The sequence below is a fragment of the Populus trichocarpa genome, chromosome 6 (assembly GCF_000002775.5).
Source record: "Populus trichocarpa isolate Nisqually-1 chromosome 6, P.trichocarpa_v4.1, whole genome shotgun sequence".
Lineage (NCBI taxonomy): Eukaryota > Viridiplantae > Streptophyta > Magnoliopsida > Malpighiales > Salicaceae > Populus > Populus trichocarpa.
The window spans coordinates 23,149,649-23,170,035 of record NC_037290.2 but is presented as its reverse complement, the minus strand read 5'-3'; the positions used below and the strand labels follow the sequence as shown (position 1 = coordinate 23,170,035).

The window sequence follows — 20,387 nt, the reverse complement described above, 5'->3', positions numbered from 1 at the left end:
TACTACTTTCCAGTAAACAAACGGGTCCTATATAAGTATCAATTGATTTGACATATAAGAAGTCATATCAACTATCTATTGATCATCCTAAGTTATGTATATAAGTCAATACAATGTCTTTTTGACCTTTGGAAATGGCACCGTTAGATCTTCAAAATCAAGTAGAATTTCTTTTTATTATTATTATTGCAAATAATATATGGAAAACATTATATATACGTTGAATGGTTTTTCATGTCATATAACAATCATTATACGAAAAAATAAATAAAATTAAATATTGTCTTGATGAAAAAAAAAAAAAGAGGGTTTATTCTTTGATGCACTTGAGTAGTCAAGCTTAGTATGAGGTTTAATTTTACAAGTTAATTTGAGCAACTTGTCTCTCCTTTGTTCTTAAGCTATCATTGACATTCTGACCCTATTGTTATATTTTTCGGGTATGTTTTATCAATTAATTTTACTTTAAGTTATTCTTGTATGTTTATATTATTTAATATTTATATATTTGTCTTATATGTTTTGAAACATTAACCAAATTAAGGCAATGTAAGAAATGTCCCAATTAATGGTTAAATGATTGTTTTATATATTTAGAAAAAATAAATTTAAATTTTACAATAAATAAATTAGGGCGTGTTTGTTTTTAGGTTCAATTGTTTTTGAAAATATTTTTTTATAATTTTAATGTTTTGATGAAAAAAAAATGTTTTAAAATATTTTTAGTTAAATTATTTTATAAAAATACCATGCATTACATTAACAAACTTAGAAACGTGGCAAGGAATACCATTTGTCGATGGACATCCCATTGGATTAAAAAGAAATCTTAAATTAAACTCAATTATTGGATTGAAACAGAGTTGTCAACAAAGTAGAGGATTGAAAACGACTTTATTTTTATTTTCTCCAATGGGATAATACCAAATTACCGATGAATGGTCACATGACTTGGAACTTGGAACTTGGAACTTGGCTTGAATTTTTTATCCCCTCGCTCTTTTTAATGGATGCTTTAGATTTGAAGTTATTAATTGATGACATGTTAATTTGTTTTTTAATCATCATTTAATTTATGACAACACTTAAATATATATACATGAACCTATCAGTGACCTTGTTAGAAATTTTTTTTTCTTTATATTATTAGAAAAGAAATTAACTTGAGTTCTTTAAGATTCTTAGTAAAAGAGAAAAGAAAAGGGAAGCTCGATTCGATCGAGACAAGGAGTCCTTGTCCTCAGCGTCTGAATAGTTCTTAAACTGTCAAATAACTTGGTAATGATGCACTGTGTCCCTTCTCTGAGCTTCACTTTGTGAAGTACTTGAGAATTGATACTGTATCATATTTTTGACAGATCAGTAAATTAAATAAGTTTGGCTTCTTCTTTGATTTTCTCAGGTTGGCATAGGGTGTGAACCAATCAGTCTCATCCAAATTTGTAGTGTTATGGGGTGGTTTCTGTCTTTCACATGGATGACGCTGGTACTGAAAAAGACAAGAAAACGTTGTAGGTAGCAAGCAATTTCCCCAGTTATCTTCGCGCAAGGCCATTTGTTTTTTCAGTCTTTGTGATAGATGCAAACATGGAGATTCTTGCTGTTTTCTTGGTTGGTTTATGCTGTGTTTTGCAAAGCAGTGGAATTGAAGTTGAAGCCTTGGAGAATAATGGATGCCAGAATTTTCAGCCTCACACGGTTATGATGCAAGAAAAGCAGTCATATAGAACCTCCTTTCACTTCCAACCACCAAGAAATTGGCTTAATGGTATAAATATTTACTCTTTTTTTTATTTTTTCCTTGTCAATTTTAATCATTTAGCGTGTTCCTTTCCTTCTTTCTTTATGTGTCTATGTATTCTGAAGACGGGTTTTAATCTTTGTGTTTAACATGTTACATGTACTGGTTGCTGATGAATAAATGATGCCTATGATCACACCAGACCCTAATGGTAAGTAACTCTGTGATCCATGTTCCCTCTTTTCATTCTCTATCTCTTCATGGATGTTTGGATAGCACAAGAAACTGCTGATTTCTATTATTGAGAAAAATTGAACAAGAAAAGCCTTTTTTGTGTTTTAATAACAGGATTAGAATGTCATTTTGAAGTTCTTGTATGGTCTACTATTGATCATGCATCAAATTACTGATCTTCTTAATGCACCAATCAATTATCCAATCTATTTCCAAAAGTGGGTCTGGGATTTTGGTATCAACTGGAGTGTTAGGATCTATGCTTTACTGCTAGTGAAACAAGTTCCAATTGTGTTATGACAATGATCAATCTGGTGCAGGGCCAATGTGGTATAAGGGGGTTTATCATTTATTTTACCAATACAATCCATATGGAGCATTGTTTGGTGATTTTATGATATGGGCGCATTCTGTATCATATGATCTCATCAACTGGATTCATCTCAATCATGCCCTTTGCCCAACGGAACCATATGACATCAACAGTTGCTGGTCTGGTTCTGCTACAATTCTTCCTGGGAAAGGACCTGTCATTTTATACACTGGAATTGATGCTAACCATTGTCAGGTTCAGAATATGGCAATGCCAAAGAATCTGTCTGATCCATTTCTTGAAGAATGGATAAAATTTGCTCAAAATCCTATCATGACACCTCCTGATGGTGTTGAAGGGAACAATTTTAGAGATCCTACAACAGCTTGGTTGAGTCATGATGGAAAATGGAGTGTGATCATTGGAAGCTGGAACAATAATCAAGGAATGGCAATTCTGTATCGAAGTGAAGATTTTTTTAACTGGACTAAGTACCAAGATCCTCTTTATTCAACTGAAAGAACTGGGATGTGGGAGTGCCCGGACTTTTATCCTGTGTCTGTTAATAGCACGGATGGAGTAGATACTTCTGTCCTGAATGCGGGTGTTAAACATGTGATGAAGGCAAGCTTCAATTCTCATGACTATTACATGATTGGTACTTATGTCCCAGAGATAGAAAAATACATTCCTGATAATGACTTTACCGGTACCGGTATGGACTTGAGGTATGACCATGGAAAATTTTATGCTTCAAAGACATTCTTTGACAGTGTCAAGAATAGGAGAATCTTATGGGGTTGGGTAAATGAGTCTGATAGCATAGAAGATGACATGGACAAAGGATGGTCTGGACTTCAGGTGAGTTGAATTTAAGTGAAGGCATGCTGTTCTTGTTTTTAATTTTTGGCTGTGAAAAGTTGGATATCTAGCTTAGTTCAAATTCATTTGGTTTTTTACTGGGTTATAAATGTAAAAAAATGCGGTTAACTGTTTTGTTCTAACATCGTTGAACCTAACTTATTTTTACTCTTCCTTGCAGTCTATTCCTAGGCACATTTGGTTGGATAGGAGTGGAAAGCAATTAGTGCAGTGGCCCATTGAGGAAATCAACAAACTACATGGCAAGAAAGTCAGTTTCCTTGATAAGAAAATTGATAGTGAGTCAATATTTGAAGTTGAAGGCATTACTGCTGCACAGGTGAATAGTTGAATTCCAGTTAGCAGAGAAAAGTAGTAGTTGAATTGAAATGTTGTCTCATGATTAAGTTGCATTTCTTCCAAGTTTCTTTTTTTCTGTCAGAGTATCTCAGATTGAAGTTGTTTGCATTGATTTAACTCTTCAGTCGTGACAACTTCCTCATTTCTTAAAAAAGGCAGATGTGGAGGTTGTTTTTGAGTTGCCAGAACTGCAAGAGACTGAGTTCTTGAACCTTACTGCAGTTGATCCTCAGCTACTTTGTTCTGACGCAAATGCATCAATCAAAGGCAGATTGGGTCCATTTGGTTTATTAACTTTAGCAACGAAGGACTTAACTGAACAAACTGCGATTTTCTTTCGGATATTTAAAGGCCTGAAAGGATATGTAGTACTCATGTGCAGTGATCAAAGCAGGTTCTCCCTTAGTCCCTTTAACAAATCCAAATGTAGAACAAGCACTAAATATCAAATAACTTGAACTTATACTGTACCTAATACCTGCTAACAGATCTGCTCTTCGAGATGAGGTCGATAAAACCACATATGGAGCTTTCATAGATATCGACCCTCAGCGTGAAAATATTTCATTAAGAAGCTTGGTGAGTTGATTAGTGATATTGTTTTTTATAGGGATTACCGTCCAATTGCAGTTTGGTTCAACATGCTTGTGCAATGCTTTGCAGATTGATCACTCCATTATTGAGAGTTTTGGTGGGGAAGGGAGAGCTTGCATCACCAATAGAGTTTATCCTAAGTTGGCTATTCAAGAAGAAGCTCGCCTGTTTATATTTAACAATGGAACCCTGAGCGTGACGATCTCTAGTCTGAATGCTTGGAGCATGAACAAAGCCCAAATCAATCACAAAGAAAACTTCATTTAAAAAGGAAGGAGCATCGCATGGCCTCTGCAGTCTGCTTTAGTGTCTTGAGTGCAATGGATGTAAGATCTTTTGGCTGGTATAGGTGTCTTTACAACCAATGAGTTGGCTGATTTACCATCCAATCTACTTTGTTTTTAATTTTTATGTCTCCGGGGCTTCTATACTTGGAGAAGGTCAATGTATTCTCTTTTGTGCTTGCAAATGTCGTTTACCCTTAAAAGCTGAAACAGAGAAGAGAAATAGAAGTTTACCAATGGTCCTATCAAAAAAACTGCAATGATGTCAGCTACCTTTCGAGGCTTTATGCTTCTTGGACATCTAGATTTGAGTTTTTCTAATTCTTCATTCCTTGTCTATCAAGAGATTCAAATTCGAAACAAGCTAATCTTGTTTTTTTATCCGCATTTTGAGTTTCTTGCACCGCATGGAGAGCACTTTGTTAATTGATTGACTAGGCATGGTTTCACTTACAATTACTATACATTCATGGTGTTGCTCTCACAATTTCACAGTCCATGATGATTGGCTTGTGAGCAGCATCAAGAATAGGCCCAATTAGGCAGGAATTCTCCTATACCACCATTTTTCAAAGGCACCGTGGCCACCTGTTGAAAGGTGGAGAATGAAACTGATACAATTTCCATCTTGGGAAACTAATTAAGGAATCATTGACAGATTCTGCATGTGTGCGGTAGTAAGGTTGAAATGTTGTCTTTGATCTGTCACAAGAGATGCAATCATACTCTCAAACGATGGCAAATGAGCTCCTGAGCGTTAAAAATGTAAAATCCTGCATCTATCTATGATGATTAAAGACCCTATAAAAAGACTTTTGATCTTTTTTTAATAGCAAATCCATAAAAATTATTATTCTAGTAAATAATATTTTCACTCACAATCTACAATCTACTGTGAGAAGGACAAAATTATAAAAACAATGTTTTTAATCCCTCTTGTTTTAAAATTTTGGTAATAGTTGCATTAAATTTTTCATATTCCCATGAACTTTTCTTCCCAGTCCACCTGTAAAAACCCATTTTCATTACTGGGAAGCGGTCACAAAGTCTCAAGTCTATTTCTAACAATTTTTTATAGCAATTTGGATTAGACTACTGAATTCCTGGAATCTTAAACCCCCCCACCCCCCCCCCCCCCCCCCCCCCCCCCCCCTCAGACTGAAAAATATTTAATTATTTTAAAAATATTGAATTTAAAAATGCAAGTTGAAAGTTCAATTCACTTGGTAGAAACAGAAGGAGAAAATCGGCAGAGAAACCTATGTTCTATTGGACTTGCACTAGGCTGTTGACCTGAAAACCTTTAATGGAGATATCTGTTATTTGGGTGGTTGGATTCTGCGTTTTGTTGGTTGACCATGGAGTCCAAGCCTCCCATCAAAGTAGCAGAAACCTTCAGGAAACAGACCAGCCATACAGAACTGGGTATCACTTTCAACCTCCTAAAAACTGGATGAATGGTACGACTTCACAGTTTTCATTCTATGTGTGTTCCTCTCTTTATTATTCTTTATGGCATTTCCTAATCTCTGATCTCTTCTTCTGTTGCTTCTTTTTTCTTGCACCATTTGGCATGTTGTAATTGGGAATTTTGCACTGCAGACCCCAATGGTAAGCTCTCTTGTTACCCTCATCCTACTGTTTTCCCTTATGATTAAAATCCTTTTTCCCCAGTATACTCTTTTGAATTAGATTCATGCTTTAATTATCAAACAATGTAATAGGATAGATATATCAAAGACAAAATGCCAATGTTTTTTGTCACAATGTGCATTCTTGACCTGATTATTCCTTGGGAAGCTCTCTTGTTAAGTAAGAGCATGCCTGATACCTTTTCTTCTCCAGATTTTTCCTCTTCTTTGTGTTTTCCTTGCGGGTTATTTCCTCTGTGGTTTGTTGTGTGGCATAGCACAGTGATAGAGAACTGACATTATGAGTTCCAGCCGAACATTGTAGACAAAATATACATCATGGTCTAATTAAGATTTATCGCTCACAGGACCAATGTACTACAAGGGAGTATACCATCTGTTTTATCAGTACAATCCAGATGGAGCAGTATGGGGGAACATTATATGGGCTCATTCGGTGTCATATGATCTTGTCAATTGGGTTCATATTGATCATGCAATTTATCCAACGCAGCCTTCTGACATCAATGGTTGCTGGTCCGGCTCCACCACAATCCTTCCTGGGGAAAAACCTGCCATTCTATACACTGGAATCGACACTAAGAATCATCAAGTTCAAAACCTGGCAGTGCCTAAGAACCTGTCTGACCCTCTGCTGAAGGAATGGAAAAAATCACCTTATAATCCCCTAATGACTCCTATTGATGGCATTGATCCTGATCTTTATAGAGACCCAACAACTGCTTGGCAAGGCCCTGACAAGATTTGGCGAGTTATCGTTGGAAGTCAGATTAATGGTCATGGAAGAGCAATTCTATATCGAAGCAAAGATTTTGTTAACTGGACTAGAATTGACAGCCCACTTCACTCATCAGGAAAAACTGAGATGTGGGAGTGCCCGGATTTCTTTCCTGTCAGTACCAGCAGCACAAACGGAGTTGATACCTCTTCCCAAGATAAATCTACTAAGCATGTACTTAAAGCAAGCTTCAATCATCATGACTACTACATATTGGGAAGTTATATGCCTGAAAATGACAAATTTTCGGTCGAAACTAACTTCATGGACAGTGGTGTGGATCTGCGGTATGATTATGGTAAATTTTATGCTTCGAAGACATTTTTCGACGGAGCAATGAACAGGCGAATTTTGTGGGGATGGATAAATGAGTCTGATAGTGAATCAGATGACATCAAGAAAGGCTGGTCTGGACTTCAGGTAATGTCAAGCTTATATCACCTGTACTTGTAGAATCAGCCTAGAATTGTTTCGAAACAGGAGAATATTTACTGGAAAAAATGATTAATCAACATCCTTGTTTCCTGGTAGAAATGAATCATGTCATAGAACTTTCAGTCTTGCATGCAAAAAAGTTTTGAACACCATATAACAATGTGTGTATTTTGCTTCCAGTCAATTCCTAGAACTGTTCTTCTTAGTAAAAATGGAAAGCAAATAGTACAGTGGCCGGTTAAAGAAATCGAGAAACTACGTTCCAAGAACGTGAGTTTCCATGATAAGAAGCTGAAGTCTGGATCAGTACTTGAAGTTCCTGGTATAACAGCTTCTCAGGTAATTATGAAATTGAGTCTGAATAATGGCTATGCCTAATGACTCGTTAAGATTATTTATAGTTGAAATAATTACGTTTCTTTTTCCTGTTTTCCTATTGAAGGCTGATGTAGATGTTTCATTTGAGTTGCTCAATTTGGAAGATGCTGAGATACTAGACCCAAGCTGGACAGATCCCCAACTGCTTTGCAGTCAAAAGAAAGCTTCAGTCAGAGGCAAGCTTGGGCCATTTGGATTATTAGCCTTTGCCACCAAGGACTTAAAAGAGCAAACTGCAATCTACTTCAGAATATTTAGAAGCAATCACAAATATATTGTGCTCATGTGTAGTGATCAAAGCAGGTTAGTTATACGACATGTTTACAAGGAAGCTACCATTCCAGTTTAAGGAAGCTACCATTCCAGTTTTTCTTGCAATTAAACTGGCATGACCCTCAACTTCAGATTTAAATCTCAACAGGTCTTCTGTAAGAGAAGAGCTTGATAAAACCACGTATGGAGCTTTCGTAGACATGGATCCTCGCCATGAGATTATTACACTGAGAAGCTTGGTATGTTAAGTGGAAGAGATGCTCGTTAGCTATGTGACAAACCACGTATTTTGTTATTGCTATGTGGTTGAGTTTGTTGATTTAATTCTTTTTGTAGATTGACCACTCAATAGTTGAGAGTTTTGGTGGTGAAGGAAGGGCTTGCATCACTACTAGGGCTTATGCAAAGCTGGCAATTCACAAGCAAGCATACCTATTTGCATTCAACAATGGTACTTCAAGTGTCAAGATCTCAAGGCTTAATGCCTGGTCCATGAAGAATGCTCAAATTGTTTCTACCACGAAACGAAGGAAGCCACACCTTTAGTTTGAAGAGCTATTGTTGTAAATGAAGCAGAGTTAGATGACATAAAAAGCAAAACAACAAACAAATTTCTTCTTTTTCTTTTGAAGTGTTAACAATTCTTGAATTTAGATTTAATTTTTATCCGAATTTCCTTTTTTTTTTTTTTATTGAAAATGCATCACCCACTGACCTGTAATATTTGTCCATCTTGTGTTTTCTCTAAGTTTTCCTTGGATTCCTGCTCTATCTCTTGGATGCGTGTCGACTATTTCATCCATATAGAACCTCAAACGGTGTGGTTTCAAGTGATATATGGTAGTTTTATTATACCACCGCTTGGCCATTAGCAACCAAGAGGACCAACTCCTAGGGTCATCACCTGCAAAACAGTGTAGCTAGGCACCTTTTAGGGTTTTATTAGTTACTTCAGCTGCCCGCTAGTCCGAGGATGGTAGGCAGAGGATAAGTGTAACTGGACCCGGCCCCTGAGACCTGAACAATTCCTGCCAAACATTATTGGTGAAAGCGGAGTCCTTGTTAGTTATAATAGAATCAAGCAGCCCATGAAGTTTTAGAACATGATGAGAGCTAATTATAGAGCAGTATAACGATGCCCAATAGCCATAGAATGAGCGTGTTTAGAAAGTTTGTCCACTGCTAACATAATACAGGGCGGCGGTTGGACAAGGGAAGCTCTCAATGAAGTCCATGGATGTGAATTTCCAAGGTCTTTCAAGCACGTATGAGTAATTAAGGGCTGTAGTAAACCAGGATGTCTCGTATTTTTCATCTTTGCCTGCTAACACGCCTCACGATGCCTGATGTGATTTTTTTACCTCAAACTCCATCCCCGCCTCAAAAAACCCCCTCTAGCTCGTCTCAAGACTCTTTTACACCCCGGATGACCAGCTACAGAGTTGCCATGCATGTATTGCATGATAGACTTCCTGGGAGGATATTTTCTCCTGATATAGATTCTCCCTTTATGAAGTACCCACTCCTCCCTGCATTTGATACCTTAAGACACCACTTGTCCCCCTCTCCATCTGTTTGAAAGTATCTTGTACTTGAGGGTCATTATGATTACTCTCCCTAATACCTAGAATGATAAACACACTGATAGGTTATAGATTTCAATATTCTTGTGTTTTATCATCGGTCCTGCATATTTTTTTTCTGGTACAGGCTGTTAGTTTTTCACCAGTTACATATATGATGGATGGTTCATTATAGTAGATGGTTTGCATAAATTATCACATTTATTTATTATAAACTTTGTACTGACTAATGAAATCCAAAGCTTTTTGCATATGATAGAATGTTTTTGTTCATGCTAATTGTTTAAATACATCACTGAAACTCCATAATGAAATCCAACGTGCTGTCTTTTGTTCTTTTATTGCCCAGATTGCAAGGACTTTTGGACCTGAATTCTTGTCGAAGGTTTATCTAGCTGGGGCAATTGGTAGCTCAGTGCTCCCCTTGCCGCGCCATGGCTTCATCGCTTTATCATCGAAGGTACAGCAGTCCTGCGCAACAATTCCATCATGCTCTGTTCTGGAAAAAGTAACATCATCATCTCTTTTTCATCTCCCGGTTGACAAGCAGAAAGGTAGATGAGAAGACAACGTGGGGTCTTCCCTGTGCTAACCTTCAGCTGTGAATAGCTTAGTTTACGGGGCCTGGCTTGCTAGCTTTTAGTTTAGATCGATGCCCCAAGATGCTAGTGGAATCTTGGCAGCAGAGATATATGATTCCTCTTTGCTACCACTGTAACTTACCAAACTCATAAAAGTATTGAGAATGTGTTGCAGGGTTATACAAATTATAGTTACCCACATCTTATAATCAATCTACTTATTTACAAAATCTAGCATTAACTTAACCTTAAAATATGTTTTAATATCACGATAACCTTGTATAAAACAAACCGAAATAAAAATAAAAAAGAAATGTTTTCCTTTCACCTCTCTTGATTTTCATAGAAAAATAAGTTTTCTTACATAATTAGAGATTTTATAAAACAAAACTGAATAGGAAACTTTATAAATCTTCCATCACAAATTTCATTGCAATGAATGAAAACACTTAGAATGTACATGTTTTAAGTCAGTAATTGGAGACGGATTAGTAGATCTCCTAGTTATCTATTAATTTCATTCCTCAAAGTCACCTATTTCCCACACAGATAAAATAAAAATTGCACCAATTAATTAATAAAAGATAAAAAAAAAACATAGTATATAGTTTTTCATAAAACCAATTTCTTAATTTTGATCATCCTCTTTGACGTGGTTCATCATTTTTAATTTTTTAATTTTATAGCATAATTATTTTTATTGTATTATTTATTTAATTGTTGAGATTTACAAGGATTGCTTGATTTAGAAATCTCAATTCCAATTTTATGAGCTAGGTAAGTTTTAATAAGAAATCTATAAGGATTTTAGATCTATAAGTAATATAAATATAAATGTCTATTTTTTTTATTGAAGATTATTGAATTAAAATTTTTCTAAACATATCATAGTTTTCTCTATAATTAAAAGAATGTAATCTTGGGATGATAGAAAGACTTGTTGAGTCAATTTTCACGGCAACCCACAATAGATTGTGTCTTTCTTCTATATTGCATTTTCATAGTTCTTTTAAATATTTATTTCATCTTATATTACCTAGCGTGTTCAAAATTTTAAATATTGTTTAATAGTTAATCAAGTATCAATTTTATAAAACTGAACTACAATTGCTAAATGAAAAGCAAAATGATCAAATAAAAAAAGCATGCAAATGACAAGAGAAAATTGAAGGACTCGGTGCAAAAAAAGAAGGATGCAAATGAAAAAAAAATTGAGGTGGATAAAAAAGTTTAAAGATCCTAAAAAAAAAGGATGCGAATGAAAAAAAAAAACTTAGAGTGGAAACACTATTCATATAATTTCTTAGAAAAGAAAAGAGGTTGAATATTTGTTTTAGTTTGAAATTGAGTCTCTAAAGTTTTAATTGGATTAAATTAATAAAATTAAATTTTATTTTGCCAAACCGAGCATTAACTCAACTTTGAAACATATTCTTAGCATCAAGAAAGCCCTATATAAAGTCAACCTAAATAAAATATCAAACTCAATTTCAAGTAAATTTAATGTGAAATGATTAAATTGAGAACAAAAAAAGTAAAGTCTCATGAAAAAAAAAAGAAGAAAAAGAAAATATTACGGGTAATTATTGTAAGACATGATTTTGTGTCTTTCTTCTGGGTAGCATTTTCATCATTTTTATAAATATTTTTTTCATCTCGCATTGTCTTGCGTGCTTATGATTCAAAATATCATTTTATGGTTTATCAAATATTAATTTTACAAAACTGAACTACAAAAGTATCAAATAAAAAAAAATACAAATAAGAGGAAAAAAAAAAGACTTGAGGTGGAAAAAAAAAGGCTTGAAGGACCTAATAAAAAAAGATACAAATGAAAACAAAAACTTGAGATGGTTCACAGTTTATATGAATAATGTTTTCATTCCAAGTTTTTTAATGTATAATTTAATACTAGATAGGTAATTCATGCTACGTCGTGATTCAGGTTAGATTTTTTTTAATGTAAAAAAAAATGTTCAAGTGATGATAATCTGAGTTAACTTGATTAACACACAATCCGAGATAACCTTTGAAAAAAATCATAAAGCTCAAAGCAAAATAATCTAATGTCAAAGGATATAATTGAAAGGAAAAAAATAAATTTTAAAAAAAGTACCATCGAAGAAAAAACTCAAGTCAACATGGTTAGCTTGGACCAACTTACCACTCATGATAAGAGATCAAGATAAAAAAAATAGATCTTTTTAAAAAAAGGACATAGAAAAAAAAAAACCAAAGTTAAATAAAAAAGGCTAAAAAAACTTGAGTTAACTTGACTAACCCGCATTTAAAATGACCCTACATAAAGAAAAACAGGAAAATCACAAAGCTCAAGGGTCAATAATATAATGTCAAATGATGAAATTAAAAAAAAATCAATTTTATAAAAAAAACATTAAGAAAAAAAATCGAGTTAACCTGGGTTAACTCGATTAACCCGTTACTGGGATATAAAATCAGGATAAACTCACAAAAAAAAGTGAAACAAATAACAAAGCTTAAGGCTCAATACTCCAATGTCAAATTATAAAATTGGACAATTTTTATTTTATAAAGAACTTTAAAAAAAGTCCTAACTTAAACAAGGCTAATATTTAAAACCAATAATCCAGGTTATAAGATCATGATTACCTTGTCGAAAGACAGATATAAAAAAAAATATTGGAGTAAGATTTTCAATCATAAAAAAATTAAAAACAAAATAAATAGTAATTAAAATAATATGGACAAATCTAGTATAAAAAGTCAACTAAAAGAAAATAATTAGGTATTAAATTGAAAAACAAAATAAATTAAGAAAAATGACAAGAAAAAATAACAATCAAAAGAATGAGGACCAAAATTTGATAAAGAAATTAAATGAAATAAAATATTGAGGGATAAAATTGAATTTTTTTTAGGAAAATGATAAGAAAATAGAAATCAAAATAATTAGAACAAAAAATGAATAAAAAAATTGAAAGTAATAAAATGATGAGGGATTGAATTGAAAAAAAATAATTCAAGGAAAGGATAAAACACAAAAAAAAATCAAAATAATGATGATCAAATTGCATACAAAAACTAAATGAAATAAAACGCCTAAGGACGAGATTGAAAAAAATACTTTTAAAAAGTATTAGAAGAAAAACAAATAGTAACCAAAAGAGTGAGGGCCAAAATTGATAAAAATAGAAACTAGAGGACACAATCAATTCTTGAAATGACCGGCATGAATTTCTAGGCTAGGAGAAGAAAAAAAAATGAAAAGAAATAAAGGTCACCGAACCCAACTGTATCTCCATTGTGAACGCACGTTTGATGAACGCAAAAAGAACATCATGCCGCTCCAAACATTGTCACGGACGGCCCTACATGTGCTGATGCGTTCACTTGTCATCAATGTTTTTTAATAATATTTATTTTTTTAAAATTACCAAACAATCCTTAGATCAACTTGAAAATAACAAAAAAATATATAAAAAAAGATGGAAAACACCCTTAGAAGCAAGCTTTTATATATATATATATATATATATATATATATATATATATATATATATATATATATATATATATATATCTCTTTTATTTATTTTAAGGGAAATTTCATCACTTTACTATTCTTAAAAAAAATTAAAAAAACATAAACACTTGTGAAACCAAGTTTTTTTTTATGGCAATTCTATCACTTCACTTCACTGTTCTTAAAAAATAAAAAAAATAAAAAAGTCCTCCTTTACAAGTTTAATAATTTTTTACTTTTAAAAGCATCAATGAAATTCTACTTTGCAAATAATATTGAAAAGATAAAAAAGTTATTTGACTGAAGTTATATAATTTTTTTTTGCTTCTAAGAACAACAAAGTTAATTTATTACATAAAAAAATATGTGAACCAATTTGTCTCCTATCAATTTTGTAATGATTTTATGGATCTCATGGAAAAAAATAATTTTACCTACAAGATTTGTTAGTTGTTTAGAAGGGTAAAAGCGTAATTGCTCTATTCCAATAACCAGTGCAATATATCTTGGGTCATGGTGTTTTATTAATGGTTTATAATTTTTATTTTTATTTTGTAATTGTAATACACACACATATTATCATTGTTTTTCTAATAAAACAATTCTTTAATTTCTTTGTTTTAAAAAATCTAATTTTGAGTTTTTATATTTTTTATTGCAATTTCATCCGTTAGTTTTATTGAATCACCTTTTTTTTTTCCTATCTAAAATATCTTTTATTTCCAATCGATTTTTTCAATCTTATTTAATTATGAATAAAATTAAAAGTGCTTTTCAAAAGGATCATAACAGTCAACGTTGGTCAAAACACTCATTTATGATTTTCAGAAACAGAAATACTAACTTACATATCATTAAAAAATATAAGGACTAAATTATAATTTACCCCACTAACTATAACTATAAGCAAAGAATTTCCCATCTTGTTCATTACAAAAGCCTCTCTCAACCAAAACCTAGAAGAAGAAGAAGAAGAGAGGAAGAAGGCATCAAGAGAAATGCAGAGACTCCTTTCTCTTAGAAATGCCTCATCAAACCTCCCCAAAAAACTCACAAGCAATTCTTCACTTCTCCTCTCTCACCCTTATAAAACCTTTACAAAACCAATCCACCAGTACCAAAACCATATTTTAAGCTCCTCTCTGACAATCCATTCATGTCAATCATATTCATACCACCATCTTCCAGCTAAAATTCTCCATGGCTTTCTCTCAAAACATTTTTTGTCCATTTTATCGAACACCCATTTCAGGGTTTCAACCAAAAATCTCACAGATTGCAAAGTTGGCTTCTTTATAGCTCGGTTTGCTAGAGGGTATTCTTGGTCCAACCTAAGTCTTGGTTCTAATCGCCGTGGCTGGTAATTTGCAATTTTTTTGCTGTTGCTTCTTCTGTTTTTGAGAAAAATGTCAAGAAAAAGCTTGAGTTTTGGTGCGATTTATTTTATTAGATGAATAAAAACAATTACTGTCATTTGATTTAGATTACTTATCTTGTGAGTTGTGATCATAAAATATTCGTGATTTAGGTTAGAGAGATAAAGCATTAGCAGTAGCCAGTAGCTCTGGCTCAGAAGTAGAGTACGTGTCAACTTTTGGATTGACACCTTCAAAGCCGTAGCTGTTTTCACTGTTCACAAAAGCTCTCACTCTTAACCAGAAATCCATATCTCTCTCTCAACATAGCATTTTGAAGTTAGCTTTTAAGGATGGTGATATTAGGTGTGATTTTGTATTGAGCATTTCACTTTAAGCAACCCCCTTGCTAGGAATTTCCTTAACGAAGGCTTATTACTAAATGGTCAATTTAAACCTTGCAAGAGAGGAAAACTTTACATTTAGAGAGTACTATTTTTGGTTCTGTGCATCCTAGTCCTTCAACTGGAGGATAAGAATCTCCATCATTATAGGAAAAAAAATTGCCTCTTATTTTCTGCATTAAACTATGCTTGTAGAAGGTGGAAGAATATTTGGTTTGGTCTATTGGAATAACATCACAGTTTTGATTTTTCATTTCATATTAATGCTTAAAGAACAGGTGAGATTAATTAGAGTAATCCCTTATTACAAGGCATTTCTTCTTCTTAGACAAGCCATAATTCTTCATGCTTGTCAATAATTTATTTTCTGCTGTTCGTAGGAGATCATGGTTCAATCGACTATCTGCTGATAATGTGGTTCTGGGATTGATCATAGCCAATGCAGCCGTTTTTATGTTATGGAGGATTGAAGATCAAAAGTTTATGATGGAAAATTTTATGGTGGGTCCTTTGTTTCTTGATTAAATGGTACCAAGTATCAGGAATAATTGACACCACGCAGATTTTGTTTGCTAAACTCATTAGGTGCTGCCCTCTCCTTAAAGTGCTGGATGCAGAGGCTAACCCTTGACAATTCTTAATAGAAGTGCAACATTTAGCTACACTATAAGCATAGTTTTTTGCATTATCAACGAAAGAATTCTACAGTGGAAAAAATGTTTTTTTTCACAGAGTATGCAGGCTAATTTTCTAGCTGTAAATTGTCATGTGACTATAGAATAGAGAATCCAAGAGGAATTCTTTGAAGAATGGCACATAAAAGATGACTCAGTGATTTAAACTCTCAGTGGTCTGTTTTAAACTCCATTGCCTACTGACTCATTTGATGTGCCCTGAGCAGATTTCATTGGACAATTTCAGAAGTGGGCGTATTCACACCCTTGTTACTTCAGCATTCAGTCATATTGATATTGGGCACATTGCGTTTAACATGATTGGACTTTACTTCTTCGGGACAAATGTATGTTCACATTCCTTGGCATTTTTTCTTTGTTACAACCTTTTGTTCCGTTAACCACTGCTGTTGAGTTGGTTACTTTTTTATGATTTGAAGCCTGATGAGTTTGGAGAATGCAAACCATACAAAGTATCATTATATTCCTTCGTTATGACTTTCATTCAAAGTTACACTTAAATATGTTATCTAGAATGATAAGTCACTGATAGGTTCTAGATTCCAACATTCTTGTGTTTTATCATTGGTCCTGCAGATTTTTTTTCTGGTATAGGCTGTTAATTTTTCACCAATTATATGTATGATGGATGGTTCATTATAGCAGATACTTTGTATAAACTATTACCTTTAATTATTATAGACTTTGTACTGGCTAGTGAAATCCAATGCTTCTTGAATATGATAAAATGTTTTCGTTCGTGCTAATTGTTTAAATATATTGCTGAAAGTCCATAATTGAAATTGAGCAAATAAAATTTTCAAAAGGAGAAGAAATAGTTTTTTTCATATTGAGACTCAATCAACCCAAAACCAATTTAGGATGGGATATTTAAAAATATTGTAGCAAATTATTGCATTCTAGATTCTTCTCCAGTAATCGTGATGATATTATCTTATAACTTGCAACAGTAAAATTTCCAAAATATTTTGCACATGCAGCATGTGTCTATCTTGTTTTTGCACATTTTCTGTTGGACGAAGTATTCTTTATCAGTCCTAAAAAATGTATTTGGTTGTGCTGTCTTTTGTTCTTTTATTTCTTACTGCCCAGATTGCAAGGACTTTTGGACCTGAATTCTTGTTGAAGTTGTATCTAGCTGGAGCAATTGGTGGCTCAGTGTTCTACTTGCTGCACCATGGCTACATGGATTTATCATCGAAGGTACAATAGTCCTAGCTACAATTCCATTATGCTCTGTTATGAAGCAAGTTATGGGAATGATTACTTTGATGGTTTTTATTTTATGAAAATGTGCTTCACAGGAATGTAGATTTTGGCATGATTTTTTACTACTGGTTAAACTATTTGACCTGATTTTTTATGAAGTTAACTAACAGAATAATATATGGTTGTGCGGACGATGACTTGAAAATTCCATTCCATGTGTTAAATAAAAACACATGTAATTTGTGTACTATTTGATTGTTATTGTTGGAATTCTATTTTTAGGATGCACTGATTTAATGATTTTGGCTAACCAGAAATCTTTGACTCTGTTCCCTATTTTGCTATCTGCAGGGACAGGGAATGTGGGCGAGGGATTCTTCAAGGACTCCAGGATTGGTATGCTTTTGCAACTCTTTTTTATCAGATTTCTCTTCTTTCTATTTACATTTTTCTTCATTTATTCAAGTCAAACGATGCTTGAATCCTTGTCCCTTGACTACTCTCATCATTAGTATGACATTACTGTTCATTAGGATTGTTCCTCTGATACTTTGAACCTGTGAACTAATTAATAAATAGCTAGTCGACAGCTAAATGATTGAAATGAAGGAAAATTTATCATGAAATTTGACAAATGCCAACAATAAATTCAGTGTGGCATTTTTTGGTGGCAAAATTGTTTCACTTCCTGTTATATATTTTTTAAATTAGTTTCTTGACTCAGAATAATGAACAGCTTCTCGCCTCATTTCTGGCCACTTTTCTGTGTTTGTTCCAGAGATAGGAGGAGAGTAACAAAACCTGGATCAGTTTTTCATCATCAAAGGTTGACTAACGAGTATGCTTGTGTCGTTTAGGGGGCTAGTGGGGCCGTCAATGCTATCATGTTGCTCGATATATTCTTGAATCCAAGAGCTACTCTATACTTCGATTTTATCATACCAGTTCCAGCAATCTTACTGGTAGGCTCCTTTCAATGAACAAACTTTTTTTTTTCAACCCAAGAAATAAGTTTATTCAAGCTCATTTTCAGATGCTTACCATATTATTTTTGACAACTGTCATTCTAGGGTATCTTTTTAATTGGGAAAGATGTGTTGAGGGTAATGGAGGTACATGGATATTAATCCTACGATTTTTTTCCCGTCCTTTTACAAATCGTTTTTTGAAAGATTTCGACCCAAAGCAAGCTAAAATGCTGGATTTCACTTTTGTTTTTGCAGGGAAACAGTAACATCTCAGGATCAGCTCACTTGGGAGGTGCTGCAGTTGCAGCTATAGCTTGGGCTAGAATTAAGCGAGGACGCTTCTGACTACTGGATAAATCTACTAATTTCTGATTCAATCTCTGGTTGACCAATAGGCATTACTTTCCAAATTTATTGCGTCTTGGGTTGCACTACATATTGATTGTTAGTGATAAATTTACCATATTTCCTGACACTGTTCATGCCTTAGTATGGTTAAGAGTTTGAAGTCTCACACTCTTCATCTCCTTCTATCTCCCAGTTGACAGGAAGAAAAATAGATGAGAAGACAATGTGGGGTCTTCCCTCTGCTAAGCTTGAGCTGTGAATAACTTAGTTTATGGGGCTAGGCTTGCAAGTTTTTAGTTTTGATTGATATCCAAAATACTAGTGGAATCTTGGCAGCTGGGAGAGACGATTCAATGTTATAAAAATAGGCCTTCCTCATGAACAACCAGAGCAGTGCCACTCTATTTAATTTCTGTCAGCAAATGAATAGGAAAGCCAACTAATCTAGAAGCGTGAGAATACAGCTTCCTCAACTTTTTGGCCTTGTCTCTCATGCTTTGTTTAATCAACTATCTGGATTGCACAAGTTTCCTATCAAAGCTCCAAGCAAAGTGAGTGGCTTTATTGGTCCACCACACGATCCCTCTTTGCTGCCAATCTCACAAATGTTTTGAGAATGTATGGCAGGGTTCTCCCAATCAAAGTTACTCGCATTTTATAATCACTCTACTTATTTACCAAGTTATTTATTAAATGAAAGATACATGATTTTTTCAAAAGATTACAATATACTCTTTAAGTTGTGATTACATTATAATATTAGTAATTCTAACATAATTATATAATAATTAGTCAAGTTAATGAACGATAATATAAATCATTACTTTCTGAAGGCATAATACTTGGGAAACTAGAGAGGGTTGGTAACAATTCGAACAAGATTTAGGATTAGGGTACGAAAAATAAATATAGAAAATTGAAAAATATCTATTATAAAAAAAAGAGAGATGATTATAATAATAATAATAATAATAATAATAATAAGAGGGCTCCAGTGACTCACTGTGCCATCTTTTTTTTCGTCCCTAGGATGTTTTTCATTTTGGTTTTTTAATTTTTTTTATTTGATTCTTTAATGTTTTAATATTAGCCATGATGATTTGGTTTTTATGCCTTCATTTGCTGATCTAACATTGTTGGGGAAAGTGATTCGTTACCTGGTTGATGTTTAATTTAACGAAACAAAATTAAATTTTATTAATTTAAAAAAATTAGAGTTTTAGAGATAACATTTGAAGCTTGAACAGTTGTCTAGTATATTTTTTTATATATAAATTTAGGAACTAGTTTAGACAGGTCAAGGGAAGAGTTCATGTCTATTTTTTTTTTTTTTGTTATTCATCATTTCACTATGTATTTATTTAGGATTTGACTCAATAATTTGTTTTGGTTAGTTAGATTTAGGGTTCCTGCAATGTCAAGGAAATATCTTGGTGCTTGGTTGATCATCGGTTTGGAAGAATAAAATAAAATAATGTTATGTAAAACAATTAAGGTTTAAGGGAGCAAAATTGAATCTAAAATAAATATGGTGGGGTAGGGTCGACGAGAAGGGCAACTTGGTTGGCATATGCATTGCTCGTGTGGAGGAAGCCCACCACATTCTGGCAATGCAAGTGACTTTCTCTGAAACTCAAACACCGACTTTTTTGGTGGTGTTGAAAGTGACGTGTTAAGGTTATTTAAGAGAGGCGACACGTGTTGGTAGAAGAGCGACAATGTCAAGAGCGACAATGTGGTAATGACATGAATTTTTTCTTCTCCTCCCTCTTTTTCTCACTTATCTTATTGGGATTTATGCGAGATAGGAAAAAATGAGACTTGTCATTTTGGTTT

The 20,387-nt window shown here is 33.5% G+C and overlaps 3 protein-coding genes across 5 annotated transcripts; all 3 read left to right on the top strand.

Moving 5' to 3' along the window:
• Positions 1–1,114: 1,114 nt before the first annotated feature.
• LOC7462253 (beta-fructofuranosidase, insoluble isoenzyme CWINV3) lies at positions 1,115–4,768 on the top strand. Of its 2 annotated transcripts, XM_052454075.1 has the most exons (7): positions 1,115–1,278; positions 1,403–1,768; positions 2,296–3,149; positions 3,331–3,489; positions 3,665–3,903; positions 3,998–4,088; positions 4,173–4,768. In XM_052454075.1, the coding sequence occupies exons 2-7, from the start codon at positions 1,588–1,590 to the stop codon at positions 4,368–4,370; spliced, it is 1,722 nt and encodes a 573-aa protein (XP_052310035.1). In that variant the 5' UTR covers positions 1,115–1,278; positions 1,403–1,587; the 3' UTR covers positions 4,371–4,768. The 2 variants fall into 2 exon arrangements, with proteins under 2 accessions (XP_052310035.1, XP_024458233.2); XM_024602465.2 differs by lacking the exons at positions 1,115–1,278; positions 1,403–1,768 and adding an exon at positions 1,795–1,952.
• Positions 4,769–5,614: 846 nt separating this feature from the next.
• On the top strand, positions 5,615–8,592 carry LOC7462252 (beta-fructofuranosidase, insoluble isoenzyme CWINV1). Its single transcript, XM_052454074.1, has 6 exons — positions 5,615–5,998; positions 6,387–7,237; positions 7,433–7,591; positions 7,695–7,933; positions 8,052–8,142; positions 8,240–8,592. The coding sequence occupies exons 2-6, from the start codon at positions 6,392–6,394 to the stop codon at positions 8,447–8,449; spliced, it is 1,545 nt and encodes a 514-aa protein (XP_052310034.1). The 5' UTR covers positions 5,615–5,998; positions 6,387–6,391; the 3' UTR covers positions 8,450–8,592.
• A 5,924-nt stretch (positions 8,593–14,516) lies between these two features.
• LOC7462251 (RHOMBOID-like protein 12, mitochondrial) lies at positions 14,517–19,024 on the top strand. 2 transcript variants are annotated; one of them, XM_002309459.4, is made up of 8 exons: positions 14,517–14,932; positions 15,712–15,832; positions 16,233–16,352; positions 17,119–17,229; positions 17,587–17,631; positions 18,093–18,197; positions 18,306–18,347; positions 18,459–19,024. In XM_002309459.4, the coding sequence occupies exons 1-8, from the start codon at positions 14,571–14,573 to the stop codon at positions 18,546–18,548; spliced, it is 996 nt and encodes a 331-aa protein (XP_002309495.2). In that variant the 5' UTR covers positions 14,517–14,570; the 3' UTR covers positions 18,549–19,024. The 2 variants fall into 2 exon arrangements, with proteins under 2 accessions (XP_002309495.2, XP_024458740.1); XM_024602972.2 differs by lacking the exon at positions 18,306–18,347.
• The last annotated feature ends 1,363 nt before the right edge of the window (positions 19,025–20,387 follow it).